General features: G+C 45.9%; 1 protein-coding gene across 4 annotated transcripts in view; it reads left to right on the top strand.

The window, feature by feature from the left end:
* dgkzb (diacylglycerol kinase, zeta b) overlaps positions 1 to 13,611 on the top strand; it is a 98,968-nt gene that overhangs the window by 65,288 nt on the left and 20,069 nt on the right. For all 4 annotated transcript variants that reach the window (XM_064930500.1, XM_064930501.1, XM_064930499.1 and 1 more), the window contains exons 7-15: positions 1,519 to 1,590; positions 1,925 to 2,041; positions 2,120 to 2,191; positions 2,325 to 2,420; positions 10,403 to 10,485; positions 10,610 to 10,670; positions 10,855 to 10,968; positions 11,416 to 11,556; positions 13,443 to 13,521. In XM_064930500.1, the coding sequence (XP_064786572.1) occupies positions 1,519 to 1,590; positions 1,925 to 2,041; positions 2,120 to 2,191; positions 2,325 to 2,420; positions 10,403 to 10,485; positions 10,610 to 10,670; positions 10,855 to 10,968; positions 11,416 to 11,556; positions 13,443 to 13,521 (835 nt within the window). The remainder of the gene's footprint in view (positions 1 to 1,518; positions 1,591 to 1,924; positions 2,042 to 2,119; positions 2,192 to 2,324; positions 2,421 to 10,402; positions 10,486 to 10,609; positions 10,671 to 10,854; positions 10,969 to 11,415; positions 11,557 to 13,442; positions 13,522 to 13,611) is intronic.

Below are 13,611 nucleotides of genomic sequence, written 5' to 3'. Positions count from 1 at the left end.
TCTCACTGTCATGGCTTTTGCCCCATCAGTACACATACCAACACATCTTGACCACCAAAGTCCATTTGATGTCAGAAAGCTGTCCAGTACTTAAAAAAGATCCTCTCATGTTGTCCTGGTTTCCAGTGGTATACAGAAGAGGATGTCTTCCTTAATTGATCTCCCATAAACGTAACAGGCATATACAAGGAGCTGAGCCAGGCCCACCACATCTGTTGACTCGTCCAGCTGTAACGCATATAATTCACTGGCTTGTATGCAAAGCAGTAATTGTTTCAAAACATCCCCTTCCATGTCACTGATGCGTCGTGAAACAGTGTTTTTTGATGAAGGCATTCTGTTGACTCTTTTGGGCATTTTCCCCCAGCATTGTCCCAGCCATATCCGCAGCAGCAGGGAGACTTAAGACCTCCACAAATGTACGGGGCTTGCCTGTCCTAGCCACTCGGTAGCTCACCATATAAGACGCTTCTAGCCCCTTCTTATTACTGGTATCTGTGGCTTTTATACATGTCTTACTACTCTAAAGTCGCCTTTATTCTCGCTCCAAAAATTCCTGTGGCTTATTTTTCTAATTATAACGTGTCGTTTCTAAATGTCTGCACAAGAATAATGGTTTCCTGTGAGAGAGTAACGGTTTATGTGATTGGATGTTAATTATCTGACTAGACTACCTATATTTGACATTGTGTTGTTATTTCGCTGAATACTAGATGGCTAAATTGTATTTTTGGCAGTGAAACGAGGCTACTCAGGTGAGAAAAAAAACTCACCCAAATGTATAGCCCAGTTGGAAAATAGAAATGTACTGTTTGAAAATGTAAATATTTTATTTTATTTTTAATAAATATTTTTTAAATTCTTTTTTAATGTGAATCACATTTCTATTTGACGTACCCGCAACGGCATTGCGAGTACCCCTGATTCAGGACTATCCGTAATCATGTAGAGTCACAAGCTTGATGTAATCATTGCGGGCTAGGAATGTGGTACCAAATACTAAACCTTTGAGTACTTTAATACACATATAAGTGCATTTGTTCCAATACCTTTGGTTCCCTATAAATTTGGGGACTATGTACAAAAAGAACTGTAACTTCTAAATGGTTCACCTGATATGGATGAAAATACCCTAACATTAAAGCTGACAGTCTGCACTTTAACCTCATAGTCATAATAATTTCAAATCCACATTTCTGGAGCCAAAACAGCAAAACATTTGTTACTGTCCCAATACTTTTGGATCTCACTCTACAGCACAGGTGTCAAATTAAACCTAGTGGCTGCGGGTTTTTGCTCCGCCCTTGTTCTTGATTAAAGGAATGAAGGTCACTAATTAGTAAGAACCTCCCCACACCCGGTTGTCTCGGGTTTAATTGAATGGAAAAAACAAAAACCTGCAGGCACTTGGCCCTCCGTGGAAGGAGTTTGACACCCCTGCTCTACATATACTCAAGTACTGCAAACCATTAAGAGCTGTCAACGCAAATTTGTCAAATGTTACTTATTCCTCTACAGGGTTTTCAACAGAAGTTCTCATTCCATAGTAAAGAGATTGTTGCAATCAGCTGTTCTTGGTGCAAACAGGCAGTAAGTACCCGTAGTCCATCGGCTGTATCAACTGTTAAAGGAAGTATGGTCCCTATTCACACCCAACCCTTTTCCCTTGGCACTAACTCTTCCATGTTTGCACATCTGAAGGGTCTGGATAGGTATACACAGTTTAGTGGTCGAGCTTTCACTTTGTTTCTTCCACCTTACAGTTTTGCAAACATAGAAAGGTTAAGGCCAAGGGGAAAGGATGGCGAGCACATTTGCGTTAGTTTGAGATGGATATTTCAGTTTGGAGCAGAGAGTGGAGTTGTGTATCCTGACTTTGGTAACTTTGGTATGGTTATTGATTGTTGTACTCTCCTCTGTCCAGTATCACAACAAGGTGACGTGCTTCATGCTACAGCAGATCGAGGAGCCTTGCTCGCTGGGAGCTCACGCCTCCGTCATAGTGCCGCCCACCTGGATCATCCGGGTCCGCAAACCACAGGTACTGCAATGATCCACACACACACACACACACACAGTTATGTTGATTCAATGGATGTATTTGTTTTTGTCTCCTCAGACATCATTAAAATCAAGTAAAAAGAAGAAACGCACATCTCTGAAAGGAAAGCCGAGTAAGAAGGTAGTAGAGGTAAGGAAAATCGTATTAACATATAAATATTGTGATTATGATAATGTCCTCTTAAGTTATCTCATTTGATGATGAGAACATTGAGATAACAGAGGCGGCGATCTTCGTGTCTCGACTGTTTTCTCTGCTCCAGGATGGTCGGTGGAAGCCCTTCATAGTAAAGCCTGTTCCCTCGCAACTCATGAAACCTCTGCTGGTGTTCGTCAACCCCAAAAGTGGAGGCAACCAGGTGAGTTTGCTCAATGTCCACAGCTCCCTTGAAACCACTGTGTATGGGGATTTGTCCACACAACTCAAACATACGGTGCATTCGGAAAGTATTCAGACCCCTTGACTTTTTTCACATTTTGTTACGTTACAGCCTTATTCTAAAATGGATTAAATAAACATTCCTCATCAATCTACACACAATCACCATAATGAAAATGTGAAAACAGGTTTTTATACATTTTTGCAAATGTATAAAACATATATATAATTCACTGTAGCTCCAACTCCAAAAAGTTCTGGGACACTGTGAAGTCCATGGAGAACAAGAGCACCTCCTCCCAGCTGCCCACTGCACTGAGGCTAGGGAACACGGTCACCACCGACAAATCCATGATTATTGAAAACTTCAACAAGCATTTCTCAACGGCTGGCCATGCCTTCCGCCTGGCTACTCCAACCTCGACCAACAGCTCTGGCCCCCCCGCAGCTCCTCGCCCAAGCCTCTCCAGGTTCTCCTTTACCCAAATCCAGATAGCAGATGTTCTGAAAGAGCTGCAAAACCTGGACCCGTATAAATCAGCTGGGCTTGACAATCTGGACCCTCTATTTCTGAAACTATCCGCCGCCATTGTCGCAACCCCTATTACCAGCCTGTTCAACCTCTCTTTCATATCGTCTGAGATCCCCAAGGATTGGAAAGCTGCCGCAGTCATCCCCCTCTTCAAAGGGGGAGACACCCTGGACCCAAACTGTTACAGACCTATATCCATTCTGCCTTGCCTATCTAAGGTCTTCGAAAGCCAAGTCAACAAACAGGTCACTGACCATCTCGAATCCCACCGTACCTTCTCCGCTATGCAATCTGGTTTCCGAGCCGGTCACGGGTGCACCTCAGCCACACTCAAGGTACTAAACGATATCATAACCGCCATCGATAAAAGACAGTACTGTGCAGCCGTCTTCATCGACCTTGCCAAGGCTTTCGACTCTGTCAATCACCGTATTCTTATCGGCAGACTCAGTAGCCTCGGTTTTTCGGATGACTGCCTTGCCTGGTTCACCAATTACTTTGCAGACAAGAGTTCAGTGTGTCAAATCGGAGGGCATGCTGTCCGGTCCTCTGGCAGTCTCTATGGGGGTGCCACAGGGTTTAATTCTCGGGCCGACTCTTTTCTCTGTATATATCAATGATGTTGCTCTTGCTGCGGGCGATTCCCTGATCCACCTCTATGCAGATGACACCATTCTATATACTTTCGGCCCGTCATTGGACACTGTGCTATCTAACCTCCAAACGAGCTTCAATGCCATACAACACTCCTTCCGTGGCCTCCAACTGCTCTTAAACGCTAGTAAAACCAAATGCATGCTTTTCAACCGATCGCTGCCTGCACCCGCATGCCCGACTAGCATCACCACACTGGATGGTTCCGACCTTGAATATGTGGACACCTATAAGTACCTAGGTGTCTGGCTAGACTGCAAACTCTCCTTCCAGACCCATATCAAACATCTCCAATCGAAAATCAAATCAAGAGTCGGCTTTCTATTCCGTAACAAAGCCTCCTTCACTCACGCTGCCAAGCTTACCCTAGTAAAACTGACTATCCTACCGATCCTCGACTTCGGCGATGTCATCTACAAAATTGCTTCCAACACTCTTCTCAGCAAACTGGATGCAGTTTATCACAGTGCCATCCGTTTTGTCACTAAAGCACCTTATACTACCCACCACTGCGACTTGTATGCTCTAGTCGGCTGGCCCACGCTACATATTCGTCGCAAGACCCACTGGCTCCAGGTCGTCTACAAGGCCATGTTAGGTAAAGCTCCGCCTTATCTCAGTTCACTGGTCACGATGGCAACACCCATCCGTAGCACGCGCTCCAGCAGGTGTATCTCACTGATCATCCCTAAAGCCAACACCTCATTCGGCCGCCTTTCGTTCCAGTACTCTGCTGCCTGTGACTGGAACGAATTGCAAAAATCGCTGAAGTTGGAGACCTTTATCTCCCTCACCAACTTCAAACATCAGCTATCTGAGCAGCTAACCGATCGCTGCAGCTGTACATAATCTATTGGTAAATAGCCCACCCATTTTCACCTACCTCATCCCCACAGTTTTTATTTATTTACTTTTCTGCTCTTTTGCACACCAATATCTCTACCTGTACATGATCATTTATCAATCCAGTGTTAATCTGCAATATTGTAATTATTCGCCTACCTCCTCATGCCTTTTGCACACATTGTATATAGACTCCCCTTTTTTTCTACTGTGTTATTGACTTGTTAATTGTTTACTCCATGTGTAACTCTGTGTTGTCTGTTCACACTGCTATGCTTTATCTTGGCCAGGTCGCAGTTGTAAATGAGAACTTGTTCTCAACTAGCCTACCTGGTTAAATAAAGGTGAAATAAAATAAAAATACGTTTTCAGACGCTTTTGCTATGAGACTCGAAATTGATCTCAGGTGCATCCTGTCTACATTGATCATCCTTGAGATGTTTCTACAACTTGATTGGAGTCCACCTGTGATAAATGCAATTGATTGGACATGATTTGGAAAGGCACACAGTTGACAGTGCATGTCAGACCAAACCATGAGGTTGAAGGAATTGTCCGTAGAGCTCCGAGACAGGATTGTGTCGGCACAGATCTGGGGAAGGGTACGAAAAGAACACAGTGGCCTCCATCATTCTTACATGGAAGAAGTTTGGAACCACCAACACTCTTCCTAGAGCTGGCCGCCTGGGCAAAATGAGCAATTGGGGGAGAAGGGCCTTGGTCAGGGAGGTGACCAAGAACCCGATGGTAAATCTAGCAGAGCTCCAGAGTTCCTCTGAGGAGATGGGAGAACCTTCCAGAAGGACAACCGTCTCTGCAGCACTCCACCAATCAGGCCTTTATGGTAGAGTGGCCGGACGGAAGCCACTCCTCAGTAAAAGGCACATGACAGCCCGCTTGGAGTTTGCCAAAAGGCACCTGAAGGACTCAGACCATGAGAAACAAGATGCTCTGGTCTGATGAAACCAAAATTGAACTCTTTGGCCTGAATGCCAAGCGTCACATCTGGAGGAAACCTGACACCATCCCTACGGTGAAGCATGGTGGTGGCAGCATCATACAGTGGGGACGTTTTTCAGAAGCAGGGACTGGGAGACTAATCAGGATTGAGTGAAAGATGAACGGCGCAAAGTACAGAGAGATCATTGATGAAAACCTGCTCCAGAGCTCTCTGGACCTCAGACTGTGATGAAGGTTCACCTTCCATCAGGACAACGACCCTAAGCACACAGGCAAGACAACTCAGGAGTGGCTTCGGGACAAGTTTTTGACTGTCCTTGAGTCGCCCAGCCAGAGCCTCGACTTGAACCTGATCTAATGTCTCTGGAGAGATCTGAAAATAGCTGTGCAGCGACTCTCTCCATCCAACCTGACAGTGCTTGAGAGGATCTGCAGAGATCAATGGGAGAAACTCCCCAAATACAGGTGTGTCAAGCTTGTAGAGCCATACCCAAGAAGACTTGAGGCTGTAATTACTGCCAAAGGTGCTTCAACAAAGTACTGAGTAAAGGGTCTGAATACTTATGTAAATGTGCTATTTCAGTTTTTTATTTTTGATAAATTAGCAAAAATGTTAACTGTTTTTACTTTGTTGTTTTGGGGTATTGTGTGTCGATTGATGATAAAAATACCTATTTAATCAAATTTAGAATAAGGCTGTAACGCAACAAAATGTGTAAAAAGTCAAGGGGTCTGAATACTTTCCGAATGCACTGTACATTGATATCAATGAGAGATTTACGCTGAAGTTAGTTACACTTTCTACATCCCTTAGTGTAGAAATGAATTACTGATGATGTTGATGCGTTGTGGGACCCCGACCCAACAGCTTAACCTTTACAGTAAAGTATTTTATGTTAGAGAGCGATATATATGTTACTACTCTGACAGGGCTACCTCATCACGTGTATTCCAAATATGGCTGTCGCGGTCACCGTATTACATTTACATTTACATTTAAGTCATTTGGCAGACGCTCTTATCCAGAGCGACTTACAAATTGGTGAATTCACCTTATGACATCCAGTGGAACAGCCACTTTACAATAGTGCATCTAAATCATTTAAGGGGGGGTGAGAAGGATTACTTTATCCTATCCTAGGTATTCCTTGAAGAGGTGGGGTTTCAGGTGTCTCCGGAAGGTGGTGATTGACTCCGCTGTCCTGGCGTCGTGAGGGAGTTTGTTCCACCATTGGGGGCCAGAGCAGCGAAGAGTTTTGACTGGGCTGAGCGGGAACTGTACTTCCTCAGTGGTAGGGAGGCGAGCAGGCCAGAGGTGGATGAACGCAGTGCCCTTGTTTGGGTGTAGGGCCTGATCAGAGCCTGGAGGTACTGCGGTGCCGTTCCCCTCACAGCTCCGTAGGCAAGCACCATGGTCTTGTAGCGGATGCGAGCTTCAACTGGAAGCCAGTGGAGAGAGCGGAGGAGCGGGGTGACGTGAGAGAACTTGGGAAGGTTGAACACCAGACGGGCTGCGGCGTTCTGGATGAGTTGTAGGGGTTTAATGGCACAGGCAGGGAGCCCAGCCAACAGCGAGTTGCAGTAATCCAGACGGGAGATGACAAGTGCCTGGATTAGGACCTGCGCCGCTTCCTGTGTGAGGCAGGGTCGTACTCTGCGGATGTTGTAGAGCATGAACCTACAGGAACGGGCCACCGCCTTGATGTTAGTTGAGAACGACAGGGTGTTGTCCAGGATCACGCCAAGGTTCTTAGCGCTCTGGGAGGAGGACACAATGGAGTTGTCAACCGTGATGGCGAGATCATGGAACGGGCAGTCCTTCCCCGGGAGGAAGAGCAGCTCCGTCTTGCCGAGGTTCAGCTTGAGGTGGTGATCCGTCATCCACACTGATATGTCTGCCAGACATGCAGAGATGCGATTCGCCACCTGGTCATCAGAAGGGGAAAGGAGAAGATTAATTGTGTGTCGTCTGCATAGCAATGATAGGAGAGACCATGTGAGGTTATGACAGAGCCAAGTGACTTGGTGTATAGCGAGAATAGGAGAGGGCCTAGAACAGAGCCCTGGGGGACACCAGTGGTGAGAGCGCGTGGCGAGGAGACAGATTCTCGCCACGCCACCTGGTAGGAGCGACCTGTCAGGTAGGACGCAATCCAAGCGTGGGCCGCGCCGGAGATGCCCAACTCGGAGAGGGTGGAGAGGAGGATCTGATAGTTCACAGTATCGAAGGCAGCCGATAGGTCTAGAAGGATGAGAGCAGAGGAGAGAGAGTTAGCTTTAGCAGTGCGGAGCGCCTCCGTGATACAGAGAAGAGCAGTCTCAGTTGAATGACTAGTCTTGAAACCTGACTGATTTGGATCAAGAAGGTCATTCTGAGAGAGATAGCGGGAGAGCTGGCCAAGGACGGCACGTTCAAGAGTTTTGGAGAGAAAAGAAAGAAGGGATACTGGTCTGTAGTTGTTGACATCGGAGGGATCGAGTGTAGGTTTTTTCAGAAGGGTGCAACTCTCGCTCTCTTGAAGACGGAAGGGACGTAGCCAGCGGTCAGGGATGAGTTGATGAGCGAGGTGAGGTAAGGGAGAAGGTCTCCGGAAATGGTCTGGAGAAGAGAGGAGGGGATAGGGTCAAGCGGGCAGGTTGTTGGGCGGCCGGCCGTCACAAGAAGCGAGATTTCATCTGGAGAGAGAGGGGAGAAAGAGGTCAGAGCACAGGGTAGGGCAGTGTGAGCAGAACCAGCGGTGTCGTTTGACTTAGCAAACGAGGATCGGCTGTCGTCGACCTTCTTTTCAAAATGGTTGACGAAGTCATCTGCAGAGAGGGAGGAGGGGGGGGGGGGAGGATTCAGGAGGGAGGAGAAGGTGGCAAAGAGCTTCCTAGGGTTAGAGGCAGATGCTTGGAATTTAGAGTGGTAGAAAGTGGCTTTAGCAGCAGAGACAGAGGAGGAAAATGTAGAGAGGAGGGAGTGAAAGGATGCCAGGTCCGCAGGGAGGCGAGTTTTCCTCCATTTCCGCTCGGCTGCCCGGAGCCCTGTTCTGTGAGCTCGCAATGAGTCGTCGAGCCACGGAGCGGGAGGGGAGGACCGAGCCGGCCTGGAGGATAGGGGACATAGAGAGTCAAAGGATGCAGAAAGGGAAGAGAGGAGGGTTGAGGAGGCAGAATCAGGAGATAGGTTGGAGAAGGTTTGAGCAGAGGGAAGTGATGATAGGATGGAATAGGAGAGAGTAGCGGGGGAGAGAGAGCGAAGGTTGGGACGGCGCGATACCATCCGAGTAGGGGCAGTGTGGGAAGTGTTGGATGAGAGTGAGAGGGAAAAGGATACAAGGTAGTGGTCGGAGACTTGGAGGGGAGTTGCAATGAGGTTAGTGGAAGAACAGCATCTAGTAAAGATGAGGTCCAGCGTATTGCCTGCCTTGTGAGTAGGGGGGGAAGGTGAGAGGGTGAGGTCAAAAGAGGAGAGGAGTGGAAAGAAGGAGGCAGAGAGGAATGAGTCAAAGGTAGACGTGGGGAGTTTAAAGTCGCCCAGGACTGTGAGAGGTGAGCCGTCCTCAGGAAAGGAGCTTATCAAGGCATCGAGCTCATTGATGAACTCTCCGAGGGAACCTGGAGGGCGATAAATGATAAGGATGTTAAGCTTGAAAGGGCTGGCAACTGTGACAGCATGGAATTCAAAGGAGGCGGTAGACAGATGGGTAAGGGGAGAAAGAGAGAATGACCACTTGGGAGAGATGAGGATCCCGGTGCCACCACCCCGCTGACCAGAAGCTCTCGGGGTGTGCGAGAACACGTGGGCGGACGAAGAGAGAGCAGTAGGAGTAGCAGTGTTATCTGTGGTGATCCATGTTTCCGTCAGTGCCAAGAAGTCGAGGGACTGGAGGGAGGCATAGGCTGAGATGAACTCTGCCTTGTTGGCCGCAGATCGGCAGTTCCAGAGGCTACCGGAGACCTGGAACTCCACGTGGGTCGTGCGCGCTGGGACCACCAGATTAGGGTGGCCGCGGCCACGCGGTGTGGAGCGTTTGTATGGTCTGTGCAGAGAGGAGAGAACAGGGATAGATAGACACATAGTTGACAGGCTACAGAAGAGGCTACGCTAATGCAAAGGAGATTGGAATGACAAGTGGACTACACGTCTCGAATGTTCAGAAAGTTAAGCTTACGTAGCAAGAATCTTATTGACTAAAATGATTGAAATGATACAGTACTGCTGGAGTAGGCTAGCTGGTAGTGGCTGCGTTGTTGACTTTGTAGGCTAGCTGGCAGTGGCTGCGTTGTTGACACTACACTAATCAAGTCGTTCCGTCGAGTGTAATAGTTTCTACAGTGCTGCTATTCGGGGGCTAGCTGGCTAGCTAGCAGTGTTGATTACGTTACGTTACGTTAAAAGAACGACAATAGCTGGCTAGCTAACCTAGAAAATCGCTCTAGACCATTGCCACCACACCGGCAGTTACAATTCATAATGTAGTTAAATCCCTGTGAACGTTGGTCACGGTAATCCCATCCAAAACTTTGCATATGAATGGCGCTGATGGATAGTCTACCAAATTTGTTAACGGCCTTCGCTAATGGCCTGGTACGCAGCGCTTTATTGTCCCTCAAATCACTTTCTGAACACTTCATGATTGATTTTAAATAATCTGAATGATGGGCAATGTTGTTTTTTTTACATCAACATGCAGCCATTATGTTTTGTTTTCTATGACATTCCTAGATTTATAGGCCTAATCTATTTTATTGTGATGGTATAGGCTGTATTAAATTTATTTATTTGACTTTTTAAAATATAGATGTTCCAATGGCAGCTTGTATGCGTGGAAGCCCAGAGATGCTAAACATGTTTATGTTAATTAATTGTCAATTACCATGAGACCGGCAGTCATTTTTAATGGCAATTACCGGCTGACAAAATTCAATGACCGCCACAGCCGTAGGTCCAAATCACCCCTGCTACACTCATGTCTATTGTTTTGCAGGGAGCCAAGATCATCCAGTCGTTCATGTGGTACCTCAACCCCCGACAGGTGTTTGACCTCACCCAGGGAGGGCCCAAGGAGGGGTAAGAAACAAGCAACAACTGCATTCACAAACGTTAACGGTTTGGTCATGTTTAGAATGATATAACAACGTAAGCAGTTGTTGTGTTTTTAATAAGTGTGCCGGTTGTGTTTTCATCCCTCAAGGTTAGAAATGTATTCCAAAGTGCCCAACCTGCGGATTTTGGCGTGTGGAGGGGATGGAACAGTGAGTACTAGACATCAGTGCATTACATTAGTAATATTATAATTAATATAATAATCATTTTTGAAAATCCTGAAACGTAATGCATATAAGGACTGTAAGTAGAGGAATAGTTCACTGTCTGCCTCTGACTGTGGCGTGTGCCATTCAGAAAGTGAATTCTTGTTCTAATTACCTGGTTTGCCAGGTGGGTTGGATCCTGTCTGTCCTGGACCAGCTCCAGTTGAACCCTGCGCCTGCCGTGGCTGTCCTGCCCTTGGGGACGGGGAACGACCTGGCCAGGACTCTCAACTGGGGAGGGGTGAGTGGCTGGCTGTGTGGAACCACTCCATGTACTAGGGATTTATCCTCGATTATAAACTGTGTAGTTTGGTATATGGCCAATATACCACAGCTAAGGGCTGGATTCAGGCACTCTGTGTTGCGTCGTGGTTATGAACAGCCATTAGCCGTGGTATATTGGTCGTATACCACACCCCCTTGGGTCTTATTGCTTAAAAATACCATGGGCTATTGAATCGCTGTTAGGCTATAGGCTGTCTTGGGTAGGCTAAGTGGGCTATCTTGTCATCAGAGAGGCAAAATGAGGAATGAGACACAGTAGCTAGAAAAGACACCATCAGCAATTAGATTAACACAATACAAGTTGTATTGTTTCAATATTGTTTAAATGATTTCAGTTAGATATTGAGGATGTATGTTTTTGTCTTTTGTTTTTGTGAAATTCCTCTCTCGTCTTTTCCCGCAGGGTTACACTGATGAGCCAGTGTCTAAGATCCTGTCTCATGTGGAGGATGGGAACGTGGTGCAGTTGGATCGCTGGAACCTCCTGGTGGAGCCCAACCCAGAGGCCGTTCAGGAGGAGAAGGACGAGCACCAGACAGACAAGGTTAACTCAGTTTAGAGTGTCTCACACCAGTCGTCAAAAGCTTATAGGCTAATTTTACTATTAGTATTTGCATTGTTTTATGTCTCTGCAGAGAGATAAGGACATCACAAGCATAACATTTTAAAATAAAGGATGAAGGAAGGATGTCGTTTGTAATTGCTTAATATATTTTTGACGGTATATGCTATGCTATGATCTGTCTCTTAAATTCGTTGTAATTAGGCCAATCTCAAACCTCCCCTTTTTTCGAAGATACTTGATAACGCCGTAGCCCAGCGGCTGACGCCATTTTAAAATTCACACAGTATCTTTGAAACCTACCAATACGGTTTTAGACCATTTCACAGCACTGAGACTGCACTTGTCAAGCTAGTAAATGACCTAATGTTTTCCTCTTACCATGGTCACGGCTCTATTCTTGTTCTTTTAGATTTAAGTGCTGCCTTCGATACGATTGATCATGCTATTCTCACTAAGAGGCTAGAATACTTGGTTGGTCTATGAGGACAGGTTCTCAACTGGTGCAAATCATACCTCTCTGAGTGATATCAATTCATTAAGCTGGGTGACAATTCATCTGAATGTTCCAAGGTTGCAAGTGGTGTTCCCCAAGATTCTGTGCTTGGACCCCTTTTATTTTACTTGTACATGCTACACCTTGGTAAAATCATTTGCAAGCACAACATCCACTTTCGTTGCAACGCTGATGATACCCAATTATTATAATATTTTAACCCAGACGATACATGAGACTTGCATCACAGATGTTAAACACTGGATGACAACTTGTTTCTTTTAAACTCTGATAAGACAGAAGTTATGCTACTTGGCCACAATACATTTACAAACAATGTGTCAGACCTCACTGTCAACATTGATGGTTGCCTCATTACACCAAACATGGTTCTTAAAAACCTTGGTGTTACCTTTGACCCCGGCCTTCCTTTTTACAACAACATAAAAAGCGCGTCCAAAGTAGCATACTTCAATCTCAGGAACATTTCCATAATTAGACACTTCATCCATGCATTTGTTTCATCTAGCCTAGACTACTGTAATGCCCTCCTCTCCAGCTGCTCAGACTGTAATATTAAAAGTCTACAACTTGTACAGAACACTGCAGCTCAGATTTGAACTAACACCAGAAGGCAGGAGAACATTACTCCAGTTTTATCTGCACTACAATGGCTGCCTGTAAACTATCGGTCTGATTTTAAGATCCTACTCTTAACTTTTAAGGCACTGCATGGCCTTGCCCCCTTTTATCTGACAGACATGCTCGTTCAATACAACCCAGTGAGGGCGCTCCGCTCCCAAGGAGCCGGTCTGCTTATGGTTCCTAGATGCAGAACCAAGGCGGGGGACGGAGTGTTCTCTAGTAAAGCACCTCAGTTGTGGAACAGCTTGCCCTGTCGGGTAAGAGGGGCAGACACCATAGAGGTTTTTAAATCACTTTTAAAAACCCACCTTTTAGCCATGCTTTAGCCATACCTGTACGTTTTTACACATCCTCCTTCTATTATTGTTTTCATTTGAAGTGTGTTGGAATTTAAAATGCAGTTTAAATAAAGTTTGATTTGATTATGGGATTTGTGTAACATGAATGAAACATTTTCTTGGATAAACAGTGCTACCAGTATGCTGATCTACTGTAACTACATCAGCCCTGTCATTATTTTCACATTGACAATTTTGTTGTTGTTGTGGCTCCATATCGGGTGAACCGTTTAGAAATTCGAGCACTTTTTGTACATAGTTCCCCCAGTTCAGGGGACCAAAAGTATTGGAGTAAAGAGCCAAAGAAACTAAACATTTGTCACTGTCCCAATAATTACGGAGGGCACTGTATTTCTGTTGACATCAGGTGTCTCTGCTTTGTTTGTTAGCTCCCAATTGATGTCTTCAACAACTACTTCAGCCTCGGCTTCGACGCTCACGTCACACTGGGGTTCCACGAGTCCAGAGGTTTGTGCATCTTTTGCTAGCTGAAATTACTTTTGCAAGCTGAAATTAGTCACTATAATAAATGTTACTGCAGCAACAGTCTAAAGCAGT

This window comes from Oncorhynchus masou, chromosome 22 (genome assembly GCF_036934945.1).
Source record: "Oncorhynchus masou masou isolate Uvic2021 chromosome 22, UVic_Omas_1.1, whole genome shotgun sequence".
Classification (NCBI taxonomy): Eukaryota; Metazoa; Chordata; class Actinopteri; order Salmoniformes; family Salmonidae; genus Oncorhynchus; species Oncorhynchus masou.
Note: the sequence above shows the minus strand (reverse complement) of the source record. Positions and strands in the feature narration are given on the sequence as shown.